This window comes from Melanerpes formicivorus, unplaced genomic scaffold (assembly GCF_026170545.1).
Source record: "Melanerpes formicivorus ecotype bairdi unplaced genomic scaffold, bMelFor1.0.p_v2 SCAF_424, whole genome shotgun sequence".
NCBI lineage: Eukaryota > Metazoa > Chordata > Aves > Piciformes > Picidae > Melanerpes > Melanerpes formicivorus.
The window spans coordinates 79,121-105,655 of NW_027142776.1; the positions used below are offsets into that span (position 1 = coordinate 79,121).

General features: G+C 62.4%; 3 protein-coding genes across 9 annotated transcripts in view; 1 reads left to right on the forward strand and 2 right to left on the reverse strand.

The window, feature by feature from the left end:
- Nucleotides 1–1,588: 1,588 nt before the first annotated feature.
- Nucleotides 1,589–5,537, reverse strand: POLR3D (RNA polymerase III subunit D). 4 transcript variants are annotated; one of them, XM_068170544.1, is made up of 9 exons: nt 5,473–5,537; nt 4,862–5,039; nt 4,077–4,120; nt 3,752–3,903; nt 3,532–3,656; nt 3,283–3,454; nt 2,923–3,179; nt 2,666–2,818; nt 1,589–2,072 (listed from the first exon to the last, which is right to left on the reverse strand). In XM_068170544.1, the coding sequence occupies exons 1-9, from the start codon at nt 5,511–5,513 to the stop codon at nt 1,950–1,952; spliced, it is 1,245 nt and encodes a 414-aa protein (XP_068026645.1). In that variant the 5' UTR covers nt 5,514–5,537; the 3' UTR covers nt 1,589–1,949. The 4 variants fall into 4 exon arrangements, with proteins under 4 accessions (XP_068026645.1, XP_068026644.1, XP_068026646.1 ...); XM_068170543.1 differs by having other exon boundaries at nt 3,532–3,659; nt 5,473–5,536; XM_068170545.1 differs by lacking the exon at nt 5,473–5,537 and having other exon boundaries at nt 3,532–3,659.
- An 855-nt stretch (nt 5,538–6,392) lies between these two features.
- Nucleotides 6,393–14,696, forward strand: PHYHIP (phytanoyl-CoA 2-hydroxylase interacting protein). 2 transcript variants are annotated; one of them, XM_068170541.1, is made up of 5 exons: nt 6,393–6,626; nt 8,568–8,760; nt 12,034–12,208; nt 12,520–12,637; nt 13,181–14,696. In XM_068170541.1, the coding sequence occupies exons 2-5, from the start codon at nt 8,596–8,598 to the stop codon at nt 13,713–13,715; spliced, it is 993 nt and encodes a 330-aa protein (XP_068026642.1). In that variant the 5' UTR covers nt 6,393–6,626; nt 8,568–8,595; the 3' UTR covers nt 13,716–14,696. The 2 variants fall into 2 exon arrangements, with proteins under 2 accessions (XP_068026642.1, XP_068026643.1); XM_068170542.1 differs by lacking the exon at nt 6,393–6,626 and adding an exon at nt 8,184–8,217.
- A 2,788-nt stretch (nt 14,697–17,484) lies between these two features.
- The window catches only part of BMP1 (bone morphogenetic protein 1), a 35,428-nt gene continuing 26,377 nt past the window's right edge, over nt 17,485–26,535 (reverse strand). For 2 of the 3 annotated variants that reach the window (XM_068170554.1, XM_068170555.1), the window contains 5 exons: nt 23,052–23,177; nt 21,692–21,819; nt 19,268–19,481; nt 18,924–19,174; nt 17,485–17,810 (listed from right to left, as the gene is read on the reverse strand). In XM_068170554.1, the coding sequence (XP_068026655.1) occupies nt 17,676–17,810; nt 18,924–19,174; nt 19,268–19,481; nt 21,692–21,819; nt 23,052–23,177 (854 nt within the window). In that variant the 3' untranslated portion in view covers nt 17,485–17,675. Of the gene's footprint in view, nt 17,811–18,923; nt 19,175–19,267; nt 19,482–21,691; nt 21,820–23,051; nt 23,178–23,412; nt 24,132–26,535 lie in introns of those variants that run through there. The other variant, XR_010992532.1, reaches the window with a different exon arrangement.

The following is a 26,535-nucleotide window of genomic DNA, read 5'->3' on the forward strand; positions in this document are numbered from 1 at the left end:
GGCGGACGGGAGGAGGAGGCACCAGCGAGCACCGCGGAGCGCCGAAGAACGCGGGGGGACAGGGATGGAGGGGACACGGAATGGGATGGGGATGGGATGGGGGTTTAAAATGGGATAGGGTGGGAGGGAAGGAGCAAAATGGAATGAGGGGGATGGGATGGGGGTTTAAAATGGGATAGGGTGGGAGGGAAGGAGCAAAATGGAATGAGGGGGATGGGGTGAGAGGAAAGGGGCAAAATGGGATGAGAGGGATGGGATGGGATGGGGTGAGAGGAAAGGAGCAAAATGGAATGAGGGGAATGGGATGGGGGTTTAAAATGGGATAGGGTGGGAGGGAAGGAGCAAAATGGAATGAGGGGGATGGGGTGAGAGGAAAGGGGCAAAATGGAATGAGGGGGATGGGATGAGAAGAAAGAGGCAAAATGGGATGAGAGGGATGGGATGGGATGGGGTGAGAGGAAAGGAGCAAAATGGAATGAGGGGAATGGGATGAGAAGAAAGGGGCAAAATGGAATGAGGGGGATGGGATGGGGTAAGAGAAAAGGAGCAAAATGGAATGGGGTGATGGGATGGGGTGAGAGGAAAGGAGCAAAATGGAATGGGGTGATGGGATGGGGTGAGAGGAAAGGGGCAAAATGGAATGAAGGGGATGGGATGGGGGTTTAAAATGGGATAGGGTGGGAGGAAGGGAGCAAAATGGAATGAGTGGGATGGAGTGGGATGGGATAGGACAGGTGGAGTAAAATGGGATGGGGGTTTAAAATGGGATAGGGTGGGAGGAAAGGAGCAAAATGGAATGAGGGGGATGGGATGAGAAGAAAGGGGCAAAATGGAATGAGGGGGATGGGATGGGGTGAGAGGAAAGGGGCAAAATGGAATGAAGGGATGGGATGAGAGGAAAGGAGCAAAATGGAATGAAGGGGATGGGATGGGGGTTTAAAATGGGATAGGGTGGGAGGAAGGGAGCAAAATGGAATGAGGGGAATGGAGTGGGATGGGATAGGACAGGTGGAGTAAAATGGGATGGGGGGTTAAAATGGGATAGAGTGGGAGGAAGGGGGCAAAAAGGAATGAGGGAAGTAAGATGGGATGGGATGAGTGGAGTAAAATGGGATGGGGGTTAAAATGGGATAGGGTGGGAGGAAAGGAGCAAAATGGGGTGGAGGTAGGGTAAGAAAGAATGGGCTGGGAGCCCACCATGAGGAGCTGGGGGGGCACCCAGGGGGCATTTTAGGTCCAGGATGCTCTGAGTGTCCCCCGTGTTGACACCCAGCTTCCAACCACCACTCAGCAGCCCTCCAGGAGTTCCAGGGTGTGCCACCCTGCTGCTGCTTCCTTGGCCCAGAGCAAGGTGATGCCCCCAGCTGCCTGCCTCTGGCACAGCCCTGTTGGTAGAGGGTCCCATTAACCCCTGGCACCACACATGGGACCCCTCCTGGGCACTCCCAGGAGAGCAGACATGGATGGCTGAGGATGTGACAGCAGCTGCCAGCCCAATAGTGCCAGGCTGGTGCCAATTGGTCAGGCAGGTGGCACGGGGCTGATGAAGCAGGAGGAGACAGAGCAGCCCCACACCAGGGTCAAGGGGGAAGGGGGCAAAAGAAGAGAGGTTTTTATTCCACGTTTATCCCCACAGGTGCACATCCTGCTCCCCAGAGCTGCTGGAGAGCTGGCTGGGGGACACCACAGTCCCACACAGCAGGCAATCCGTGAGATGCAGGCAGCTGCAGCCCCTGTTCCACACACAGGGTGGGCAGCAGGCCCAGAGCCCCCAGCCCCAGTTTCGCCCCACCGCAGGGCTGGGAAGGAGGTAGGAGCCAGCGCTCGTGCCCACGCCGGCAGAAGACAGCTCTCCACGTCCCCAGGGCATGGCTGGAGGGCAGAGCCAGGGTGCTGCAGGACCCCCAGACTGTCCCCACGGGCTGTGGGTGGGGGGCTCCCCCCCATGGCTACCGGTGGCGGTGCTCCAGCAGCGCCTCGAAGTCCGGGGAGCAAACCAGTTTGTGCTTCACGTGGCCCAGGACAATCATCTCCCCTGTGCGGTTGTCCCCGATGCCAACGGACACCAGCTCCTGTTCCAGAGGAGGGGAAGCACACATGAGCAGCCCAGCCCCCTGGGAAACCCTCCCGTGGAGGTGGGAGAAGGGCTGGGGACCCTGAAGCGGGAGGAGATGTGTCCCCTCTGCTACCCACCCCCCGGGGACAAGGGCAGGATCCTTCCCCACCGCCACAGCACAGGGATGAGCTGCCCAGGAGCCACCTCAGCCAAGGCCAGCATGGAAGTGTGGAATCACTTTGGTTGGGAAAGATCTTTTAGATCATGGAGGCAACCAGCACTGCCAGGCCACCACGTTCCCTCAGCACCACACCCCCAGGGCTCTGAAACCTCTCCAGGGATGGGGACTGCATCACTGCCCTGGGCAGCCTGGGCTAAGGCCCTGGCAACCCTCAAAGGGACTAAATTGTTCCTCATGGCCAACATAAACCTCCCCTGGGACAACTTGAGGTCATTTCCTCTTGTCCCATCCCTTGTTCCTTGGGAGAAGAGCCCAAGCCCCACCTGGCTCCAGGGAGCTGTAGGGAGCACAACCTCATCAGGTACCCCTCAAGGGGCTACTTTTGAGGTGCAGCCCCACCCATCACGTCCCCAGCTCGGCCCTTTTACCTGTAAGAAGGAGCAGGGGGTCCCCATGGTGACATCCAGGGTCACCTTGCCCAGCACCAGCTGCACCTTCCCCGACTTTCGGATGAGCAACTTCCCCACCTGGCCCTCGGGGAGGTCTGCCAGGGTGCAGGTGTTCTCCGCCTGCCTCGCCTCCTGCCACAGGGACACCGAGGGCAGGGGGGGGTTGGTTGGGACACCACCACCCTGTCCCCCTCCCTCCCCACCCCCTGCTGTCCCCCCAAGAACGAGCCCCTAACCTGGCTCTTCTCCTGCTTCACCACCACCATCTGTCCTTCCTCGTTCTGCAGCTCGGTCTTGATGGGCTTGGTGTCGTGGGTGGGCGGCTGGCCGGGCAGCGTGTCGGGCAGCTGGAGGAAGAGCAGCTCCTCCTCCTCAGCTGAGAGGCTCAGCCTCTGCAGCAGCTCAGCCACGGGGACATCCCGTGGGAAACCAGGAGGTCCCTTGCTTTGCTCAGGCTTGGGCACAGGCTCCTCATCGCAGGGCTCTTCTTTCACTGGGGCCAAGAAGGAGAGCTGGCACCGGCTGGGCACGGAGGAAGGTGGGCGGCACCCCCAGCCCCTGCCTGCTGGGATTCCCCCACCACCACCCCAGCAAACCTTTCACTGCTGGTGGGTCCAGCTCCATCTTCTCCTCCTTGGGAGCAGGCAGCCAGGGCTTGGTGTCCTCCTGCTCTGCCACCTCCTCCTTGAAGAGCCAGCCCGAGTGGGCCAGGGGCAGCTGCACCGGCTTGTTGCGGATGTCGTTCTTCAGCCCCGGGTCATCGAGGAACTGCAGGGACAGCAGAGGGGCACTCAAACACCAGCCTGGTGGCCCCAAAGCCACCTCCAAGAGCCAGCCCCACTCACATCATCCTTCTGCAGCATCCTCAGGATCTGCTTCGTCTCCTCATCCGTCTCCCTCTTCTCCTTCTTGATGTTGATGATGTGGGAAGGACCGAAGTCCGCCATGTCCACCGTCTTGTCCCAGGAGCCTGCTGGGAGAGGGGAGCAGCCCCAGGATGAGCTGTGAGCCCCACCCCCACCAACAAAAGCACCTCAGGAAGCTGGGGGAGAGAGCTCCCAGTACCTTTTTTCTTCATCATTTCAGCAGGACCCTGCTCGAAGATGGAGTGGGACTGGATGACCTCAGGCCGACCCCGGCCGCGGCCGTGCCCATCCCGCTGCCGGTCCCGATCCCGTTCCTTCTTCTCCTTCTTGATGGACACATCCTCTCTGGGCCTGGGGAGCAGGGAGGTGGTCTGTCACCCCCTCTCACCCACTGCCACCCCCCCTCCCCCCCCAGCAGCAGCAGCAGGGTGCCCTTTGCCCAACCAAAAGCCCTGCGGCACGCAGGGAGCGAGGCGGCAAATCCACCTCCGCGTCCCAGGGGAAAGGCTCAGCAGGACACTTACTCCTCCTTGATCTTCCTGCTGATGATGTTGGGGGTGAAGGTTTTCTGCCAGGGAAAGCAAGAGGGACGAGTTGTGACAGGAGCCCAGATAAGCAACAGAAACCAAACTGCCCCCGGGGCTGGAGGAGGCAGCTGGGGCCCCAACCCCCGCCCCCAGGCTGCCCCTCCTTGCATCCCAAGCCCCTTCCGGCAGCCCCTCCACAAGCCCCCAAAACCTCCTGGATTGTTCTTCCTCACACCCCAAAAACCCCCAGGTTGACCTTCACACCCCTCCTCCCAGCTGCCCTTCCCTGCACCCCAAAATCTCTTGGACTGTCCTCCCCTGTACCCCAACACCCCCCCCCAGGCTGCCCCTCCTTGCATCCCAAAACCCCAAGGCTGTCATTCTCTGCACCCCAAAATCTCTTGGATTGTCCTTCCTTGCACCCCAAACACCCCTCAGCTGCCCCTCCTTGCACCCCCCACTGAACTGCCCCTCTTAGCACCCCAAAATCTCTTGGATTGTCCTTCATTGTACCCCAAACACCCCTTAGCTGTCCCTCCTTGTACCCCAAACACCCCTTAGCTGCCCCTCCTGCACCCCAAACACCCCTTAGCTGCCCCTCCTGCACCCCAAACACCCCTTAGCTGTCCCTCTTTGTACCCCAAACACCCCTTAGCTGCCCCTCCTGCACCCCACCTGCACCATGGGGGTCCCGAAGCATTGGGGCAGGCTGCAGGGTCACCTCAAAAGGGTCGGTTTGGGGGACAACCCCCCTCCAGATGCCCCTCCAGATGCATCCTCACCTTCTTGACACCTCCCAGGGTGAGGTCTCGGGAGCGGATGGAGGGCAGGCGCCCGGGGGTGAGGGGGGCGGCAGCAGGACGCCTCCCGAGCAGCCCCCGTGCCCCAGGGAGCCCTGGCCGCAGGCTGCCCCCCGAGCTGGCATCACCTGAGCCCCCCTCTGCCATCTTCAGCCTGGCCCTGGTTGGGTAGGAACGACGACAACGCGAAACAAGGTCAGGGGCACCCAGCTCAGCGCCTCGCACGGAAGGCTCAGACCCCCCCACACTGTACCCCCAAACCCCACCACGCTGCACCCCCCAACCCCCACCATGATCCACTTGCAGCCCCCTTCCCAGGGCGCTCGCACCCCCGAACAGGGTCGATTCGCAGCCCCCTCCCCCCCACAGGCTGCTCACCCCCCGCACACACCCACAGACAGGTACCAGGACCCACTCGCATCCCCCACCCCAGGGCGCTCACCCCGCGTAGAGCAGCCCAAATAGCGTCCACTCGTAACCCCCTCCCCACATACACCTCCAAACGGGACCCACTCGCAGCCCCCTCCCCAGGCTGCTCAGCCCCCCTCCCAGCCCCTAACCTGCGCTCCACTCCCCGCCACGCCGCCCCTTACCCTGCCCGGCCACCCACAGGCTTCGCGGCCCCACTGCGCATGCGTGCCGTGCGTTCGTCCCTTCCCGGAAGGACGTTGCCGTCGCCATTTTTGTTAAGGGCGCGCTGAGCTTGTCAATGAGAGCCCGCCATCTTTGTGCCTGGTGTTGCCCGACCTCATGCGGAAGGCGATGGCGCCATCTTTGTTACGGGCAGCGTCCGGGTCTGGGAGCGGGCACAGCGGGCAGTGCGGGGGGGTGGGGAGGGACGGGACGACGACATTGGTGAGCGGGGTCGCTCACCCCTTCATTTAACCCCCCCCCCAGCTACCAGGGCTGCCGCCACCTCCCTAGAGTCCCCTGTAACCCAGAGGGGGCACCCAGCAAGGCTGTAACCCCACTGGCTGGGGATGGGGGGGATGTCACGCGTGGCCACACTCCGGGGGGGGCTGGAGGGACAACGAAATTTTTGGAGGCCTCCCCCCCCCAAAAAAAAAAAAAAAAAGATAAATAAAAATTGCCCCCTCCCAAACAAGAGTATCCCCCACATCACCACCAGCAGCCCCCCCGACGCACATCCTCTTTACACCCACATTTCCCTCGGGGTCCCGCGTGGGTACCCCCACCCCCCCCAAAATGAAGGGGGGGGGGGGGCGGAACACACGCACATAGGCAGGAGCTTACCACCCCCCTCTTCCCCCCAAAAAAAAAACCCTAACCCTGCACCCACAGCCTCCATCCATCACCTGACGCCGTCCCCAACCTGCCATCCGATTGGCAGAAACCCGGGGTGGGTTCCCCCCACCCCCCTCTCCTTCCCCCCCCCCCCCCCCCCTCCCTTCTCCCAGTTCCTTAAATATATATATTTTTTTTATTCTCCCCCCCGGATTTTTTTCCCCTCCTTTCCCACCCCCCCTCTCCTCTGGAGGCTGTTTTGCTGTTTCCCAGCTGACTGGGAGGATCCCACTGATCGCAGCCGCCGCAGGCAGCAGCTTCACCATCGCTTGGGCATCTTCTCGCCCTTCCCACCCTGCCCTGTCCAGCAACCCTCCCCCTCCCCCCTCCCCCGGTACCCTCCTGGTACCACTTCGGTACCACTCCCCCCCCTCACCTCGGTACCCCCTCGGTACCCTTTCGGTACCCCGCGGGTACCCCACCGGCATCCCAGCGCATCCAGGTAAGGGCTTCGCTGGCATCGGGCAAGCGAAAACATCCCCCTGGCATCGCATGAGCCCTGGCAAGGGGGGCTCTGGGAGGGGGGCACGGGGTGCATGGACACATCGAGGACGTGGGGCATCGTGACCCAGTTGCGAAGCTCCCAGCGCAGGACAAGAGCCCCCGTGCCATCAGCTGGCACAGGACGGCAGGCTGGCACGCTGTCCCCAGAGAGGTGACCTTCTGCTCTGCCCAAGGGTGCCAGCTTGGAGGTGACACCCGGTTGGCAGTGGCCGGGGGCCACCTGGCACCGGGGTGCTGGGTGCAGCGTGTCGCAGGGCTGTGGGGTGCCAAAGTGCTGCGCCTGCCTGCTGGCACTCCCGGAGCCGGGCACGCAGCGGGGGTGTGGATGTGGCTGTGGGAGTGTGCCCACGGGTGCCCATGCGTGGGGTGGTTGTGCCCGGGGGGAGTGTGTGTGGGGGATTGCCCCCGTGTGTGCCCACGCATAAGGTGGATATACCCACGGGTACCTGCGTGGGGGGGTGGCTGTGCCCGTGGGTGCCCTGTGTGTGGGGTGGCTGTGCCCACGCACAGGATGGTTGCACCTGTGAGTGCGGTGGCAATGCCCACGGGTGCCCACGCGTGGGGTCGATGTGACAGTGGTTGCCCACGCGTGACGTGGCTGCGCCCCCGGGTGCTTAGGAATGGGGTGACTGAGTCCCCACACGGAGGGGGTGCACCCGTGGGTGCCTTGCCTGAGGGGTGGCTGTGCCCGTGGGTGCCTAGGCATCCGGAGGATGTGCCCACGGGTACCCATACGTGAGGTGACTGTCTCTGGGTGCCTGCAGCTAGGCTGGCTTTGCCCATGGGTGCCCATGCAGAGGGTGGCTTTGCCTGTGCCCACGGGTGCCCATCAATGGAGCGGCTGTGCCCATGGATGCCTGCGGGTGGAGTGGCTGTGCCCGTGGGTGCAGTGGCTTTGCCCACGGGTGCCCGTGGGTGCCGAGCGGCTCTGGCACCAGCACGGGGTGGGGGGTGGGGGTTGCAGCAGCGAGAGATGGGCACAGAGGAGCCACCATGGGTGGCATGAGGAGCGCTGGGGGAGCTGGCAGCCTCGCTGTGCCACGGCTCAGGTGGGTGCTGCTCCCTGGGCTACTGTGCCAGGGTGCAGCGTGGGGGGCACCACCCACACCCCCTCCAGCCTCCTCTGGGCATCCCCTGTTTTCCATTCCTTGTCGGCGCCGCTGGCATCCACCATGCCCACAACTCCCTTACCCCGGGGTGGGGGCAAACCTCACAGAGCAGGGCACAGGGCGGGTGGCAACCTCAGCTGCTGGCACAGGGGAAACTGAGGCACGGGGGCAGCTATGGGGCAGGGCAAAAGCAGATCCAGCTTTTCCAGTGCCATCCCTCCCAGCTCTCCCAGCACTCCCTCTTGTTTTTCTTTCCCCACCCTGCTGTTGAGCAACCCCCTGGAACACCCCCTGGGCAGGGTGCCAGGCACCCCGAGGCATTTTTTTGGGTGGTGATGTTTGGGGGTGGGGGGGGGGGTGGGGGGATTGGGGGTGGCGCTGGGGGGGTGGTGCCCCTCACGTAGCCGCTCTCCCAACTGGGTTGGTTGCCGACTTCCCACTGCCTTCTCCTGCTTTCCTTTGCCTATTCCCGGCTCTTTTTGAGGGCTGGGGGGGGGGGTGGTGGGTGAGGGAGGGCTGGGGGGCGAGGTGGGGGGGGTGGTGGGGGGGTGGTGTTGTGGAGGGGGGGGTTGTTACTTCTTTCTTTTCTATTTCATCCACCCCTCTGCCATCTGCTGTGCCGCGGGGGCCACCGGCAGCGGGCGGCTGCCCGCCTGCCAGCTGCCACCTTGGACCAACACCCCCCCCCCCAGAAAGAAAAGGAAAGGCAGGGGAAAAAAGAAAAGAGAGGAGAAGCAAGCAAAAACCCCAACAGAAATTTGTGCCCACAGGGGCTCCAAAGCTTCCCCCCTGCCGGCCATGGAGCTGCTCTCCACCCCCAAGAACATCGAGATCAACAACATCACCTGCGACTCCTTCCGCATCTCCTGGCACATGGAGAAGGGAGACCTGGAGAGGGTCACTCACTACTTCATTGACCTCAACAAGAAGGAGAACAAGAACTCCAACAAGTTCAAGCACCGGGTGAGCCTTGGGGAGGGAGGGAAAGGAGGGGAGAGCCCCCACCCAGCCCTCCAGCTGGGGAGAACAAACCGAGGCGTTGAGGGCAGGGGGGAAGTAAGGTTGCAGCCGGTCACAGAGTGGTGGTCTTGGTGGTGTGGGGCTGAAGGGTGGACTTGATGGGCTTGGCAGTGTTGGGTTGAAGGGTGGACTTGATGGGCTTGGAGGTCATTTCCAGCCTTAATGAGTCTTTCCTGTGGGGTCAGATGATCTGGTGGGGGGATTGGGTTGAAGGGTGGACTTGATGGGCTTGGTGGTGTTGGGTTGAAGGTTGGACTTGATGGGCTTGGAGGTCTTTTCCAGCCTTAATGAGTCTCTGCTGTGAGGTCAGATGGTCTGGTGGGGGGGTTGGGTTGAAGGTTGGACTTGGTGGGCTTGGTGGTGTTGGGTTGAAGGTTGGACTTAACAATCTTGGAGGTCTTTTCCAGCCTTAATGAGTCTCTCCTGTGGGGTCAGATGGTCTGGTGGGGGGGGTTGGGTTGAAGGTTGAACTTGATGGTCTTGGTGGTATGGGATTGAAGGGTGGACTTGGTGGTGCTGGGTTGAAGGTTGGACTTGATGGTCTTGGTGGCGCTGGGTTGAAGGTTGGACTTGATGGTCTTGGTGGCGCTGGGTTGAAGGTTGGACTTGATGGTCTTGGTGGTGCTGGGTTGAAGGTTGGACCTGATGGTCTTGGTGGTATGGGGTTGAAGGTTGGACCTGATGGTCTTGGAGGTATGGGGTTGAAGGTTGGACTTGATGGTCTTGGAGGCATGGGGTTGAAGGTTGGACTTGATGGGCTTGGAGGTATGGGGTTGAAGGTTGGACTTGATGGTCTTGGAGGCATGGGGTTGAAGGTTGGACCTGATGGGCTTGGTAGTGTGTTGGGTTGAAAGGTGGACTTGATGGTCTCGGAGGTGCTGGGTAGAAGGTTGGACCTGATGGTCTTGGAGGTGTTGGGTAGATTTAGGATGGGACAGGTCCCCCCCAACCTTCCATCTGGGGAGAAAAAAGCAGATTTGAAGGGGGAGAAGTAAGGCTGTAGCCAGTTGCATACTGGTGGTCCTGGTGGTGCTGGGTTGGAGGTTGGACTTGATGGTCTTGAAGGTCTTTTCCAGCCTTAATGATTCTCTGCTGTGAGGTCAGATGGTCTGGAGCTGGTGCTGCTAGGTTGAAGGTTGGACTTGATGGTCTTGGTGGTGCTGGGTTGAAGGTTGGACTTGATGGTCTCAGAGGTCTTTTCCAGCCTTAATGATTCTCTGCTGTGGGGTCAGATGGTCTGGGGGTGGTGCTGCTGGGTTGAAGGTTGGACTTGAAGGTTGGTCTTTTCCAGCCTTAATGATTGCATGATTTGGGGTCAGATGCTGTGGTGGTGATGGAGATGTTGGACCTGATGCTCTTGGAGATCTTTTCCACCCTTCCTGACTCTCTGGTTGCATAATGTGGGGTCAGATGCTCTGGAGGTCACGGTGGTGTTGGACTTGATGCTCTTGGAGGTCTTTTCCACCCTTCCTGACTCTATCATTGTATGATTTGAGGTCAGATGCTCTGGAGGTCATGGTGGCTTTGGACTTGATGCTCTTGGAGGTCTTTTCCACCCTTCCTGGCTGCATCATGTGGGGTCAGATGCTCTGGAGGTCACGGTGGTGTTGGACCTGATGACTTCAGAGCTTTCCCACCCTTCCTGACTCCATCATTTGCCACCAGAGCTGCCCACAGGACGCGACCGGTGCTGGGGACTGCCATAGAGCCCAGGAGCGATGACTGATGGGGACCAGAAGGGCGCCTGGGACGGGGAGCAGGATGGGGACAGGGCTTTAACCAACCCCTCCAAGCCTCAGTGCTGGGGGAGCAGAGCTGCCAAGCGCTGCCTCTCCCCCTCCCCCTGGTTGGAGTCACCAATTCAGGCCGTTTTTAGCAGCGGTTGCCAGGGTGATGCTATTTCATCTTCCACAGGAGTTTTTTTTTCCCCCTCTCTCTCTCTCCTCCCCAATAATCAGAAGGGAGGTGGGGGCTGGGGGGGAGGGGGTTTGGAGAGGGGTGGGATGTATTTTTTTCTCTCCCCTGTGTCTCCCATCTTCAGCATCCACCGTTGCCACAGAAACAGCTCTGCACTGCGGTGCTGCTCAGTGCCCTATTGACACCACGAGATGCCACCAGGGGCTGGGGTTGGGTGGGGGGAGTTGCACCTAAGACCCCCACCCCCGCTAGGGTCTACTCTGTGCCCCCTGTTCCAGCAGCAGCTTTGCTGGGAGGTGTTTGGAGCCGGTGCAGGCAGCTAGAGATGGAGAAAGGTGGCAGTGGGGGCACTTTGGGGGTGTCTCAGTGCTGGGCAAAGCACAGCAAAGGCACCAGTGGGGGCAGCTGGCAGCGGGTGGGAACCACCAGCATCCCCTTGGTGTTGGGTGGGTAGGCATGTGGGATAAAGAGAGGCAGAGGGGGTATAGCAGGGGGGCTGTGCCATCCCACTTGGCCATTATCCCTTGAGTACAGCATGTCCCCACCAAGCTTATGGCCAAGGTGGTGGCACTGCCCCCACTGGTGCCACCCTACTTGAACATTATCCCTCAGGTACAGGATGTCCCCAGCACTGCCCAGGCTGATGCCATCCTACTTGACCATTATCTCTTGGGTACAGGATGTCCTCACCAAGCTGGTGGCCAAGACAGTGCCTCTGCCCACGACAGTGCCATTATCCCTTGGGTACAGGATGTCCTTAGCCCTGTCCATGCTGGTGCCATCCTACTTGACCATTCTCCCTCGGGTACAGGATGTCCTTAGCCCTGTCCATGCTGGTGCCACCCTACTTGATCATTCTGCCTCGAGTACAGGATGTCCTCAGCCTTGTCCATGCTGGTGCCACCCTACTCGATCATTCTCCCTTGGGTACAGGATGTCCTTAGCCCTGTCCATGCTGGTGCCACCCTACTCGATCATTCTCCCTTGGGTACAGGATGTCCTTAGCCCTGTCCATGCTGGTGCCACCCTACTTGACCATTCTCCCTCGGGTACAGGATGTCCCCAGCACTGCCCAGGCTGATGCCATCCTACTTGTCCATTCTCCCTCGGGTACAGGATGTCCTCAGCCTTGTCCATGCTGGTGCCATCCTACTTGACCATTCTCCCTCGGGTACAGGATGTCCTTAGCCCTGTCCATGCTGGTGCCATCCTACTTGACCATTCTCCCTCGGGTACAGGATGTCCTTAGCCCTGTCCATGCTGGTGCCATCCCACTTGACCATTCTCCTTTGGGTGCAGGATGTCCCCACCAAGCTGGTGGCCAAGGCAGTGCCCCTGCCCATGACAGTGAGGGGCCACTGGTTCCTGAGCCCCCGCACGGAGTACAGCGTGGCGGTGCAGACGGCGGTGAAGCAGAGCGACGGCGAGTACCTGGTGTCTGGCTGGAGCGAGACCGTGGAGTTCTGTACTGGGGGTGAGCTGGCACTGGGTGGCACGCTGCTGCTGCTGCTGCTGCTGCTGCTGCTTCTGCTGCTGCTGGCCAAGCCCTGGAGTCGCTGGGATTGGGAACTGGGAGGGACGGGGGCGATGCGGTTGAGCTTGCACAAGCCAGGGCCGGTTGGAGCGGCAGCTGCTGAGTGGGAGGCAGGGAGAGGTGTGGGGGAACGGGATGGGCTGCTAGGGAATGGGGGAGAAAAAAAGAGAGAGAGAGAGAAGGATGGGGTGTGGGGATGGGGAAGGGTGTTGATGGGTGACACCCTGGTGGCTCTGTCCCCCCCCCCCCAGATTATGCCAAGGAGCACCTGGCCCAGCTGCAGGAGAAGGCCGAGCTGATCGCCGGGCGCATGCTGCGCTTCTCCGTCTTCTACCGCAACCAGCACAAGGAATACTTCCAGCACGTCAGGTACCCCCCAGGCCTGCTCCTCACCCCTCCCAGGGCCTCACCAGGACCCCATCCCCTCAGCCTACCCCTCCATGTGTGTCCTTCCCCTTCCTCCTCCTCCTCGACTCACTCCCCGCCCGCAGGGTTCACAGATGGCATCAGGTTGGAAGGGACCCTCAGAGGTCTTCTTTGTCCGACCCCCCCCTGCAGGCAGCAGGGACACCTCCAGCTAGAGCAGGCTGCCCGGGGCCACATCCAGTCTGATCTTGACTCTCTCCAGGGATGAAGCCTCAACCAGAGAGGTTGTGGAGTCTTCCTCTCTGGAGACTTTCAGGACCCATCTGGATGCCTTCCTGTGTGCCCTGTGCTGGATTCTATGCTCCTGCTCTGGCAGGGCGCTTGGACTGGAAGATCTCCAGAGGTCCCTTCCAACCCCTAACATCCTCTGATCCTGTGAACCACCTCCCTGGGCAACCTGTCCCGGTGCCTCCCCCCCCGCCCCCTCCCTCCTCGTGCTGCAGAGCTGCCTCCTGACGCCCGACCTACCTCTGCCCCTGCTTGCAGGATGCACTGCGGGAACGTGATGAAGCCCTCCCTGAAGGACAACAGCGGCAGCCACGGCTCCCCCACCAGCGGCATGCTGCACGGCATCTTCTTCAGCTGCAACACCGAGTTCAACACCGGGCAACCCCCCCAGGACTCCCCCTACGGCCGGTACCGCTTCCAGATCCCGGCGCAGCGCCTCTTCAACCCCAACACCAACCTCTACTTCGCGGACTTCTACTGCATGTACACCGCCTACCACTACGTGGTCCTGGTCCTGGCCCCCAAGGGTTCTTCGGGCGACCTTTTCTGCCGGGAACGTCTGCCCCAGCTGGACATTTCCTCCAACCGGTTCCTGACGTGCAGCGTGGAGGAGGGGGAGCTGGTGTACCGCCACGCCCAGGACAGCATCCTGGAGGTCATTTACACCGAGCCGGTGGACCTCAGCCTGGGCGTGCTGGGGGAGATCAGTGGGCACCAGCTGATGAGCCTCTCCACCGCCAACGCCAAAAAGGACCCCAGCTGCAAGACCTGCAACATCAGCGTGGGGCGTTAAGGGGCTGGGCAGGGCGGGGCAGGGCAGGGCAGGGCAGGGCAGGGCTGGGCAGGGCTGGGTGCCCCCCGCGGATTGGGCTTTCTCCCACGGACTGCTGCTGGCGAGGAGGAGCCCGCTGGGGTGGTGCTTGGGGACATCGGGAGGGGTGGGGGTGGGGGGGGTTGGTGTAAATAGCGACGTGTCCTGTGCCCTCCCCTGCCCGCCCCGGGGGAAGGAGCTGGCAGGGAGCTCACCCGGCGCAGAGGCAGAGATTGTGCCGCTCTGCAGCCCGAAGGGCAAAGCCTTCATCTCCTGGACTGGCTGACCAGCATCATCCTCGCCGGCCTGAGCTGTGGGACCCCTTTTTTTCCCCCGGCACCCCCCACCCCCATCCCTCCCTCCGCATCACCCCCTCGGCCCCCTCGCTCCAGGTTTTCAACCTCTCCCAGGGATGGAGAGGGGTGCTCGGGTGGGCACCCCCGTGCCACCCGCAGCTCTCCGGGGCTGCAGCCGCGGTGGTCTCAGTGTCGTTGGGGTCCTAGAACCTTGCTCCCCCCCCCTCCCCCCTCCCCGTGTCGTGCAGCACTGTGCCGTGTCCGCTCTCTGCTCTTGCCATCGCCGTGCCACCAACCCCCTCCCCCCACCCCCAACAGCCGGGGGGGCAGCTGGAGGACTTGGGGCTGGGGAATGGGGGGGGAGGGGGGGGGGGGGAAGGAGGAGGGGGAGCGGAAGCAGAGCTAATTAACCTCCCTCCTCTCCCAACCCTGTGCACCTCACCCTGCATGAGCCATCGGCAGCATGGCGCTTGGGTGCCCGCTCCCCGCCTCTCTGCCCCGTGCACGTTGTAACGGTAGAACACACCCCGCCCCCCCGCCCCAGTCCCACCAGTTCCCCCACACCCACCCCCCCACCTCCCCTCAGTCCCTCCCAGTTCCCCCAGCACATTCCCCCAGCATCCCTGTGCTGTGCTGGCGCTGTATCAATAAACTCTGTGCGGTCGCCGCCGGCCGTGTCACGCTCCTCTGTGCCCCCCTGCCCCCTCCCCCCCAGCACTGGCACCCCGCGAAGTGGCACCAGCTCCTGGCACGGGCAAGGCTGGGGAAGGACACACGCACAGGGCTGAGGATGGCACAGAGCGATGATGATGATGATGTGGCAGTGAGGGCATCGCCGCATCGCCACCAGCACCCTGCTGTCCCTCCCCCCCCTCCCCTCCACCAAAACCTGGGCTGGGCACCTCCTCGCCCATCACCAGGGTGACAAATCCTTCCTGAAAGCAAAGCCCTGGTGCCCATTTGGGCATCTCGGGGGGGGGCATCCCAGCCCTTTGCCCAGCTTTTCCACGCTGCCACCCTTGCACGGCCCCAGCAGCCTGCTGCCAAGGCGGGGGGGGGGGGGGGGGGGGGGGCCGAGGAGCACCCACCCCGGCTGCCCAGCAGCAGCAGGCATGGGCACATGAAAGCCACATCCAGGAGCTGAGGCACGAGGGAGCAACGAGGCGGGCACAGGGTGGGGGCACAGCCCACCTGCCATCTGCCAGCAAGCAGCATGGTGTGGCACGTGGTGCCCGGCTGCCCCACGCCAAGGGAAGGTGACAGCTGCCAGCTCTGCTGGGCTGGCATCCTCCCCTGGTGCAGACACAAAGGTAGGTCAGCACCTGCCCTGCAGAGTGCCCAAGGGAGCGGCCTGGGGGGGAGCAGGAGGCTCCTTGCAGCACAACCAAGCACCCAAGGAACCGGCCAGCACCCACAGAACCAGCCAGCATTGAGCCATGCCATGCCTCTGGGAGATGCCCAGCACCCAAGGAACCAGCCAGCATTGAGCCATGCCATGCCTCTGGGAGATGCCCAGCACCCAAGGAACCAGCCAGCACCCACAGAACCAGCCAGGACCCAAGGAACCGGCCAGCACCTGGGGAACCGGCCAGTACTGAGCCATGTCATACCTCTGGGAGATGCCCAGCACCCAGCACCCAAGGAACCGGCCAGCACTGAGCCATGCCATGCCTCTGGGAGATGCCCAGCACCCAAGGAACCGGCCAGCACCCAAGGAACCAGCCAGCACCCAAGGAACCAGCCAGCACCCACGGAACCAGCCAGCACTGAGCCCTGCCTCTGGGAGATGCCCAGATGCCCATCACCCAAGGAACCAGCCAGCACTGAGCCATGCCATGTCTCTGGGAGATGCTCAGCACCCATGGAACCAGCCAGCACTGAGCCATGCCATGCCTCTGGGAGATGCTCAGCACCCAAGGAACCAGCCAGCACCCAAGGAACCAGCCAGCACTGAGCCATGCCATGCCTCTGGGAGATGCTCAGCACCCATGGAACCAGCCAGCACTGAGCCATGCCATGCCTCTGGGAGATGCTCAGCACCCATGGAACCAGCCAGCACTGAGCCATGCCATGCCTCTGGGAGATGCTCAGCACCCATGGAACCAGCCAGCACTGAGCCATGCCATGCCTCTGGGAGATGCTCAGCACCCATGGAACCAGCCAGCACTGAGCCATGCCATGCCTCTGGGAGATGCTCAGCACCCATGGAACCAGCCAGCACTGAGCCATGCCATGCCTCTGGGAGATGCCCAGCACTCAAGGAACCAGCCAGCACTGAGCCATGCCATGCCTCTGGGAGATGCTCAGCACCCATGGAACCAGCCAGCACTGAGCCATGCCATGCCTCTGGGAGATACTCAGCACCCAGCACCCAAGGAACCAGCCAGCACCCAAGGAACCAGCCAGCACTGAGCCATGCCATGCCTCTGGGAGATGCCCAGCACCCAAGGAACCAGCCAGCACTGAGCCCAGCCTCTGGGAGATGCCCAGATGCCCATCACCCAAGGAACCAGCCAGCACTGAGCCATGCCATGCCTCTGGGAGATGCTCAGCACCCAAGGAACCAGCCAGCACCCAAGGAACCAGCCAGCACTGAGCCATGCCATGCCTTTGGCAGATGCCCATCACCCAAGGAACCAGCCAGCACTGAGCCATGCCCCTGGGAGAAGGTCCAGCCCCAGGCACTCCCTCAGCAGGGCAGGAGCAGCCTGCAGTGAGCTCCTGTGGTTCCAGTTCAGGGAGGTCCAAGGATGGGACATGTGCTGCAGGCTGCTGGGGTGCCTCTCCTCCCTCCACCCTGGCCCAGCTTAGCTTGGATTCAGATGTTTTTGGCCTCAGGGAGGAAGCAAAAGACCATGGAGTCATGGAATTGTTTAGACTGGAAGAGACCTTTCAGATCATCACCTCCAAGCATCAACCCAGCACCGCCAGGGCACCACCAACCCATGGCCCTCAGCACCACATCTCCACAGCTTTGAAACCCCTCCAGGCATGGGGACTGCACCACTGTCCTGGGCAGCCTGGGCCAGGCCTTGACAACCCTCAAGGGGTAAAAGTTGTTCCTCATGGCCAACCTGAACCTGCCCTGGGGCAACCTGAGGCCATTCCTCCTTATTCCTTGGGAGAAGAGACCAAGCCCCAGCTGGCTCCGGCCTCATTCCAGGGAGCTGTAGAGAGCCAGAAGGTCTCTCCTCAGCCTCCTTTACTCCAGGCTGACCACCCCCAGGTTGCCCCAGAGCCAAAGAGCTGCCCCCTCAGTACAAGGGTATTTATTTCATGGGTACAAGACAGAGACAGCACCTTCTGTGGTGGGGCTCTTCCTGGGTACTGGTTTGTACATTCAGAGAGCTGTGGCCAGCTCGAGGAAGGGGTGCAACGGGTCCCACTCAGCGCCCCCTCCCCCCCCCCTTTCTCCTCCAGCTCTGGGGCTGCTGCTGGCAGAGGGGACCCCCCCCCCCCAACCCCTCAGCTCTGCCCCCTTTTGTGCCCGTGGGTGCCCGAGCCCCGTGGCCCCCTGCGAGCGTGCCTTGAGTGCTGAGGTTGGCTGTGTGCTCCTCCGTGCAGTCTGTGCAGGGCTTCCTTCCTCCCTGCCCTCCTCCTCCTCCTCCCCTGCCCATGGAGGGGCCAGGACCCCACCCTGGGCCCCTCATTTCCTTGTGTGCAGAGTGTCCTGGAACTTGGTGCTGGTGTAGCGAAGGTGGAAACCCTTCTTGTTGATGGTGTCGTCCGAGTGGAAGCGGAGCATCACCGAGTCTCCAGCTGAGTAGATCTCCTCTGGGGGCTGCCAGGGGGACAGGCAGGGAGAGGGGGAGCTCAGCATGTGGGGAATTTGCAGTGGGAAGGGTGGGAAATCATTGCACAACCCCCACCCCACCCCCTCTCCCAAGGGATTGAATCATAGAATGGGTTGGGTTGGAAGGGACCTTGAAGATCATCCAGTTCCAACCCCCTCCTGACACGGGCAGGGACACCTCCCACCAGCCCAGGTTGCTCAAGGCCTCAGAGGATCATAGAGTGGGTTGGAAGGGACCTTTAGAGGTCATCTAGCTCAGCATGTTCCTCTGCACTGCTCTGGCTCGGCTCAGCTTCATCCATCATCCCCTTGGGACATCAGGAAGAAGTCCTCTGCTCTTTGCTTGCAAGTCTTCTGCCCTTTGCTTGCAAGTTCTTTGCTCTGGGGGTGGTAGAACACTGGCACAGGTTGCCCAGGGAGGTGGTGGAGGCTTCATCCCTGAAGACATTCAAGGTCAGGCTTGATGGGAAGCTCTGAGCAACCTGCTCCCTGCTGACTGCAGTGGGGCTGGACTGGATGACCTTTAAAGGTCTCTTCCAACCCAAACCATTCTAGCTCCTGGGACAAGGATCTGCTGGAGAGAGTCCAAGGGAGGGCTACCAGGATGCTGAAGGGACTGCAGCACTGCCTGATGAGGAGAGGCTGAGAGCCCTGGGGGTGGTTAGTCCGGAGAAGAGAAGACTGAGAGGGGATCTGATCAATGTCTATCAATATCTCTGCGGGCTGGGGGTCAAGAGGGAGGGGACAGGGACAGGCTCTGCTCAGCTGCACCCTGGGACAGGACAAGGAGCAATGGATGGAAAGTGCAGCACAGGAGGCTCCACCTCACCATGAGGAGGAACTTCTGCCCTGTGAGGGTCCCAGAGCCCTGGAGCAGGCTGCCCAGAGAGGTTGTGGAATCTCCTTCTCTGGAGCCTTTGCAGCCCTGTCTGGATGTGTTCCTGTGTGCCCTGTGCTGGATTCTCTGCTCCTGCTCTGGCAGGGGGGGGTTGGACTGGAAGATCTCCAGAGGTGCCTTCCATCCCCTAACATCCTGTGATCCCATTATCCCTGCAGCCTCCCCAGCCTTGCCTCCCACCCCGTGGCCCCGCCCCGGCTCACCCCGGAGCCGCAGAAGCGGCCGAGCCTCGGGGCCGTCCCGTCATAGCCGTCGAAGAGCTCCATGTAGTCGTAGCCGCAGTCGGCTTCCTCCTCGATCTCAAAGGTCTGGAAGATGAGCTCCACGCCGTAGCCCTCCTCAGCCATGATCACCCACTCGCAGTCCGAGCCCCCAGGGTAGTTGTTGTCCCCAAACTGGGCGTGGGAATACAGGTCCTTGGTCTTCACCTCGGCGCGGACCTGGCCGCCGCACACTGCCAAGGGAGCGGCGCGGGGGGCGTCAGGAGGGCTGCGCGGGGCTCCTGCCCCCCCGGCACCAAAGGCTCCGCACCCCCACTCCCTGCTACCTGTGCTGTGGGTGGCCTCAAAGCCTTTCTTCTGGACAGAGTTGTCGGAGACGAACTTGAGGAACATCCTGCTGCCCGAGGAGATGAGGGGCTCGGGCTCCTTGGCGCCGCAGAAGCGACCCAGGGCCGGCGCCTTGGCGTCTCGGCCGTCGAAGATCTCCAGGTGGTCATAGGCACATTCCTGCTGAGCTTCCACGTCCAGCTCTGAGAAGGTCTGGGGAGGGGATGGCCAAAACCACCAGAGCTCAGGGCAGGATGGCCAAGCCCAGCAGAGCTCAGGGCAGGGGATGGCCAAAACCACCAGAGCTCAGGGCAGGGGATGGCCAAGCTCAGCAGAGCCCAGGGCAGGGGATGGCCAAGGCCAGCAGAGCTCAGGGGAGGGGATGACCAAGCCCAGCAGAGCTCAGGGCAGGGGATGGCCAAGCTCAGCAGAGCTCAGGGCAGGGGATGGCCAAGCCCAGCAGAGCTCAGGGCAGGGGATGGCCAAGCTCAGCAGAGCTCAGGGCAGGGGATGGCCAAGCTCAGCAGAGCTCAGGGCAGGGGATGGCCAAGCCCAGCAGAGCTCAGGGCAGGGCATGGCCAAGGCCAGCAGAGCTCAGGGCAGGGCATGGCCAAAACCACCAGAGCTCAGGGCAGGGGATGGCCAAGCCCAGCAGAGCTCAGGGCAGGGGATGGCCAAGCCCAGCAGAGCTCAGGGCAGGGGATGGCCAAGGCCAGCAGAGCTCAGGGCAGGGGATGGCCAAAACCACCAGAGCTCAGGGCAGGGGATGGCCAAAACCACCAGAGCTCAGGGCAGGGGATGGCCAAGCCTAGCAGAGCTCAGGGCAGGGGATGGCCAAGCCCAGCAGAGCTCAGGGCAGGGCATGGCCAAGGCCAGCAGAGCTCAGGGCAGGGCATGGCCAAAACCACCAGAGCTCAGGGCAGGGGATGGCCAAGCCCAGCAGAGCTCAGGGCAGGGGATGGCCAAGCCCAGCAGAGCTCAGGGCAGGGGATGGCCAAGGCCAGCAGAGCTCAGGGCAGGGGATGGCCAAAACCACCAGAGCTCAGGGCAGGGGATGGCCAAAACCACCAGAGCTCAGGGCAGGGGATGGCCAAGCCTAGCAGAGCTCAGGGCAGGGGATGGCCAAGCCCAGTAGAGCTCAGGGCAGGGGATGGCCAAGTCCAGCAGAGCTCAGGGCAGGGGATGGCCAAGCCCAGTAGAGCTCAGGGCAGGGGATGGCCAAGCCCAGCAGAGCTCAGGGCAGGGGATGGCCAAGCCCAGCAGAGCTCAGGGCAGGGGATGGCCAAAACCACCAGAGCTCAGGGCAGGGGATGGCCAAGCCCAGCAGAGCTCAGGGCAGAGGATGGCCAAGCCCAGCAGAGCTCAGGGCAGGGGATGGCCAAGTCCCGCAGAGCTCAGGGCAGGGGATGGCCAAGCTCAGCAGAGCCCAGGGCAGGGGATGGCCAAGTCCCGCAGAGCCCAGGGCAGGGGATGGCCAAGCCCAGCAGAGCTCAGGGCAGGGGATGGCCAAGCCCAGCAGAGCTCAGGGCAGGGGATGGCCAAGCGCAGCAGAGCTCAGGGCAGGGGATGGCCAAGCCCAGCAGAGCTCAGGGCAGGGGATGGCCAAGTCCCGCAGAGCTCAGGGCAGGGGATGGCCAAGCTCAGCAGAGCCCAGGGCAGGGGATGGCCAAGTCCCGCAGAGCCCAGGGCAGGGGATGGCCAAGCCCAGCAGAGCTCAGGGCAGGGGATGGCCAAGCCCAGCAGAGCTCAGGGCAGGGGATGGCCAAGCGCAGCAGAGCTCAGGGCAGGGGATGGCCAAGCCCAGCAGAGCCCAGGGCAGGGGATGGCCAAGCCCAGCAGAGCTCAGGGCAGGGGATGGCCAAGCCCACCAGAGCTCAGGGCAGGGGATGGCCAAGCGCAGCAGAGCTCAGGGCAGGGGATGGCCAAAACCACCAGAGCTCAGGGCAGGGGATGGCCAAGCCCAGCAGAGCTCAGGGCAGGGGATGGCCAAGTCCCGCAGAGCCCAGGGCAGGGGATGGCCAAGCCCAGCAGAGCTCAGGGCAGGGGATGGCCAAGCGCAGCAGAGCTCAGGGCAGGGGATGGCCAAGCCCAGCAGAGCTCAGGGCAGAGGATGGCCAAGCCCAGCAGAGCTCAGGGCAGAGGATGGCCAAGCCCAGCAGAGCTCAGGGCAGAGGATGGCCAAGCCCAGCAGAGCTCAGGGCAGGGGATGGCCAAGCTCAGCAGAGCTCAGGGCAGGGGATGGCCAAGCCCAGCAGAGCTCAGGGCAGAGGATGGCCAAGCTCAGCAGAGCTCAGGGCAGGGGATGGCCAAGCCCAGCAGAGCTCAGGGGAGGGGATGGCCAAGCCCAGCAGAGCTCAGGGGAAGGGAGGTGCCAGTGCTGCCCACCCACCCACCTACCCTGGCGCCCCCGACTCCGTCCCTACCAGCTTGATGCGGTGCCCAGGGGTGGTGCTGATGGCCCAGGTGCACTCCTTCTTGCTGGGGTACTTATCAGGCCAGTTGGGGCTGGTGATGGTCCCTGAGATGGATGTCACCTTGTGATCACAGCCAGCTGTGGAGACAAGGCAGGGGCAATGGTAGGATCAAGAGCTGGGTTCTGAGCTTGGGACACAAGAACCCCAAGAAGGCTGGAAAGTGCCTGGTGGAAAAGGACCTGAGAGGGTGGTTGACAGCAGCTGGAGATGAACCAGAGTGTGCCCAGGTGGGCAAGAAAGTCACCAGCAGCCTGGCCTGGAGCAGCAATGGTGTGGGCAGCAGGAGCAGGGCAGGGATGGTGCCCCTGGGCTGGCCACTGGGGAGGCCACAGCTTGAGTGCTGGGGTCAGTTTTGGGCTCCTCGCTCCAAAAAGGACATTGAGGAGCTGGAGCAGGGCCAGAGGGGGGCAACAAAGCTGGGGAAGGGTCTGGAGAACAGGGCTGGGGAGGAGCAGCTGAGGGAGCTGGGGTTATTCAGCCTAGAGAAAAGGAGGCTGAGGGGAGAGCTTTTGGCTCTCTACAACTCCCTGTGAGGCCGGAGCCAGGTGGGGGTTGAATTCTGCCAAGGAACAAGGACAGGACATGAGGAAATGGCCTCAGGTTGCCCCAGGGCAGATTCAGGTTAGCCATGAGCAACAATTTGATCCCCTTGAGGGCTGCCAAGGCCTGTTCCAAGCTGCCCAGAGCCACGGTGGAGTCCCCAGCCAGAGCCATGGTGGAGTCCCCATCCCTGCAGGGCTTTCGAGCTGCGGTGCCGAGGGCCAGGGTTTGGCGGTGCCCTGGCAGCGCTGGGTGAAGGCTTGGGTTGGAAGCTCTTTTCCAGCCCAAAGGACTGTGTGGGCTCCTGGGGGAGGTGTGGGGGTGTGTGCAGGAGGGATGAGGGGGGTGGTCAGGGTGCATCCCCACCTTCCTTGCAATCGTGCTTGTTGTCGTGCAGCATGAAACCGCTGCTCAAGGAACAAGGACAGGACAAGAGGAAATGGCCTCTGTCCTCAAGTTGCTTCAGAGGCAAGATCAGGTTGGCCATGAGCAACAATTTGATCCCCTTGAGGGCTGCCAAGGCCTGTCCCAAGCTGCCCAGAGCCACGGTGGAGTCCCCATTCAGAGCCATGGTGGAGTCCCCATCCCTGCAGGGCTTTCGAGCCCACGGAGCTGCGGTGCCGAGGGCCAGGGTTTGGCGGTGCCCTGGCAGCGCTGGGTGAAGGCTTGGGTTGGAAGCTCTTTTCCAACCCAAAGGACTGTGTGGGCTCCTGGGGGAGGTGTGGGGGTGTGTGCAGGAGGGATGGGGGGGGTCAGGGTGCATCCCCACCTTCCTTGCAGTCGTGCTTGTTGTCGTGCAGCACGAAGCCGCTGCGGCACTGGCACTCGTAGCTGCCGAAGGAGTTGAGGCACTCGTGCTGGCAGCCTCCGTTGTTCTTGGAGCACTCATCCTTATCTGCCAAGAGAGCAAGGACACAAAACAACCCCAAGAGGCTGAGCCAGGTGGGACAAACCCCCCCAGCCAGCAGCAAACCGCCCCCATCACCCCCCCCCACCCCCCACCCCCACCCCCCACCTCCCCAGCACAACAACCCCCAGCATGGCACAAGCCTTGCCCTGCTGGCGCCCCCCACACCGCTGCCACAGCAGCCAAGCAAGCGCCCAGAGCCAGCAGCAAAGCGAGATTCCACCTGTGTGCAGGGCCAGCCCAGGGCTGGCTGGCTGGGTGGCTTCTCCTCTCCTTTGAGGTCACTCATGAAGTGTGGGGTTAGGGGGTTGGGGGTGGGCACAACCATTACCTGCTTATGGGATGGGATGGGGTGGGGTGGGGGGGGAAATGGGGGGGTGGGAGGGGGGCAGGGGAGGAAGAAGGTAGAAGAAGACACAGTGACAACCAAAGATGCACAAGAAAAGACCTGGGGGACGCTGCAGTGTCCCCCTCTCTTTACTCATGGAAATGCCACAAAACTGGGGGGGTGGGGGGAGGGGGGGAGAGGAGGGGTAGAGGAATAATCAAATAAAATAAACCAAAGTTCAGCTGGGTGATGACAAAACCAACCAGGAGGTAGGGGGGGGGTGGGGGGTGGGGGGGCTGGGTCTTAAACCCCCCCCCCTCCCCCCCCCCAAAATATTAAAGACCATGGAAACCAAGAAAAATGAGGAGGCCAACGACCAGTTCTGTCAAGCAAAGGTTGGGGGGGGGGGGGCAGGGGGGAGGGGGTTGCCAGAGCCAGGGGCACGGCCTGGCACGGCTTGGCTCGGCTTGGCACGGCTCGGCTGGGAGCTGTGGGCGTTCCTGAGAAAGCTGGAGGAGCTGGGAGGGCTCAGGAGGGGGCCCTCAGCCTCTTCTGCAGGCGGAGCTTCAGGCCGGGGGGGCGAGATTTGGGGGGCTGCAGCTGCTGCTTCTTCTCTGGAGGGAGAGAGGGAGAGAGAAAAGGGAAAACAAAGCAAAACAAAAAAACCCCAAAGGAAAGGAAACAAAAGCAAAGCAACGAGACACACACACACACAAAATCAAGGGGGAGGGGGGGAGGAGCTGGGGGTGAGTGGGGTGGGTTTTTGGGGGGGGGGGGTGGGTGTTAGGGGGAGGGCTGTGGGACATGCAGAGCGGCAGCCGGGGGAAGCAGGTAGAGAAGGGACCCCCCCCCCATACATCCCCTCCCCCCCGTGCACCCCCAGCCCTCATGCAGCTTTGGCTTGGTGGGGAGGAAGAAGCTGAAGTGGTGTGTGGATGGCTCTGGGAGGATGAGGCTGGGGGCTTCAGGGGGGAGAGGGTGTCTAGGTTGGGGGAGGTGTGAGAACTGCAGTGGAAGGGGTTCAGGATTGCCCAGAGCCAGGTGTGCCCCCTGCCCGCCCCCCGCCCCGGGCTGGCTATACTTACCTCCCAGTGCCCACCACCTGCTCAAGGGCCCTACCACCAATGCCTTGGAGCTCACCACCCCCTCACCCCCCACCACAAGCCCTCACTTTGGAGCTGGGCTGCCCCACGGCTCAGCAGCCCTCCTTGTGCCCCCCCTACCCTGGAGCGATGGGCTGGGGAGTGGGCAGTGGGGTGGGGGGCAGAGGGGAGAAGCCAGCAGCAAGCGGGCACCAGCCACCCCCAGCACCCCTCTCCGAGCTCCCAGAGGTGCTGGAGAAGAGCATCACCCCTCCTGGAGCCAGCAGCAGCAGTGAGGAGGGGGAAATCTTACCCCATCTCCTCCCCCTCTTCCCCCCGCCCCCCAGAAGCCCCTCTGGGGCAGCCCCGAGCCCCGCGGCCGCCTCTCACAGCCTGATGTCTCCTAGGTCTGGGAGTGGAAGCTCAGGTTTTGGGGATGGGAAGGGGCTTCAGATAGGCTGGGTGGGCTCCCAGCAGCTCCAGCACTGGGCTTGGAGGGAATTGGGGGTGAGGGGGGGGGTTAGGAAGTGTTCACAGCATCACCACCCCCCCTTCCCCCAGCATGACGGAGGGAGCCTGGGCAAGACAAGAGCGGAGAGAGTTGGTAGAGGGCAGGAGACCCCCGGGTGGGTGTCTTGGAGCAATTCTTGGTTCCAGCCAGCTCCTCCCTGTTCTCCCAGTGCTCAGCCCATGGCTCTGGGGCTGCTCAGCACCCAGCAGCCCCCTCCAACCCCCCCAAAGCTACAGCTAGCACCCCACTAGGGACACCCCCCTGCACGGTGGCTGGGTGGAGGAGCAGGAGGGAACCTACCTGGGTGGTGACACTGTGGTGGGTTCCCAGCTGAGTGCATCCTGCTGGAGCTGGCTGCTGCCTCCCATCAAGAGGAGGAGGAGATAGAAGGGGCCACATCTTCACGGGGGTGGGGGGGGGGGGGGGGGAAGGGTGCCTGGGCTGCCAGGCTGCCTGTGGCACCGAGGGGCAGAGCTGGGTGGCTGAAGCCTCCGTGGCTAAAAAGGAGCTGCGTGGGAGATGCTTCGCCCAGGGCTGGTGAGGAGCACCCCCAGGGGCTGGGGGGACACCAGAGGAGGGACCCTGATGTGGTCAAGTCCTCCAGCGTGGTCTTGCTGCTGGGAAAGCCCAAGACCTGCGTGGGGAGAGGTGGAGGAGAGGGTTTGGTGGCTTGGGATAGCAACAGCACCCCCGGGACCACCACACACCTCCTGATGGGAGGAGGATGAGGATGGCCAAGGGGAGAAGGAAGGAGCTCGAAGGATGGTGAGGGGAGACTCACCTGGCTTGCCCCATGGTCCCTCTGGGCTCTCCCAAGGTCTCACTTTGCTGGAGGCTGCTGGCTCCTGCTGGCTGGACCCTACTGGGCCACTTTAATTGCCTTGGTCTTAATTAAGAGATGAAAGCAAAGATTCTCTACCCCCAGCCCGTGGGTCTGTGCCGCTCTGGAATGCCACCGGGCTCCTGGAGGTGCCAGCTCCTGCTGCTCTCCTCAGCCAAGTGACCATGCTGCCCCTCAAAAATGACCTCATTTAGCCCCCTCAAAATGGGGCCAAAAAGCAACAGGAGGTGCAAGGTGGTGATGCTTTGATCCAGCCCAGCTCAGCCCAGCCTGGTGCTGCTGGTTGCTCGTGACCAGGCTGACGTCCAGGGCACCACATCATGCTGAGGGGACCCTCTCTTGCATGAAGGTCCTGTGGTAGCCTCCCCCCTGCCCCCCACCTTCCCCTCCCCCAGCCTGGGAACTGGTCCTGGGTGATGCTTGGTGGTAGCTTTGCTTCCATGTCTGCATCCCTGTGCCCCTCCCAAGTCCCAGCCAAAGGTGGCACCATCCTCCTGGTGGGGTGGCCCGGGAGAGGGCATCAGAACAGAGAGGGATAAGCAGGTAATGGGGTTTCTTTTGGGTGGAGGGACCTGCCTGGGAGA

Excerpts from the sequence above, each read along its gene's own strand:
- POLR3D (XM_068170543.1), bottom strand. The coding sequence starts at position 5,513 with ATGCGCAGTGGGGCCGCGAAGCCTGTGGGTGGCCGGGCAGG. Across the intron at positions 3,455-3,531 it reads GGATGCTGCAGAAGGATGAT|TTCCTCGATGACCCGGGGCT; the intron begins GTGAGTGGGGCT and ends CTGTCCCTGCAG. Across the intron at positions 2,073-2,665 it reads CCCCCTGCTCCTTCTTACAG|GAGCTGGTGTCCGTTGGCAT; the intron begins GTAAAAGGGCCG and ends CCTCTGGAACAG.
- PHYHIP (XM_068170541.1), top strand. The coding sequence starts at position 8,596 with ATGGAGCTGCTCTCCACCCCCAAGAACATCGAGATCAACAACATCACC. Across the intron at positions 8,761-12,033 it reads CCAACAAGTTCAAGCACCGG|GATGTCCCCACCAAGCTGGT; the intron begins GTGAGCCTTGGG and ends CTTTGGGTGCAG. Across the intron at positions 12,638-13,180 it reads GAATACTTCCAGCACGTCAG|GATGCACTGCGGGAACGTGA; the intron begins GTACCCCCCAGG and ends CCCTGCTTGCAG.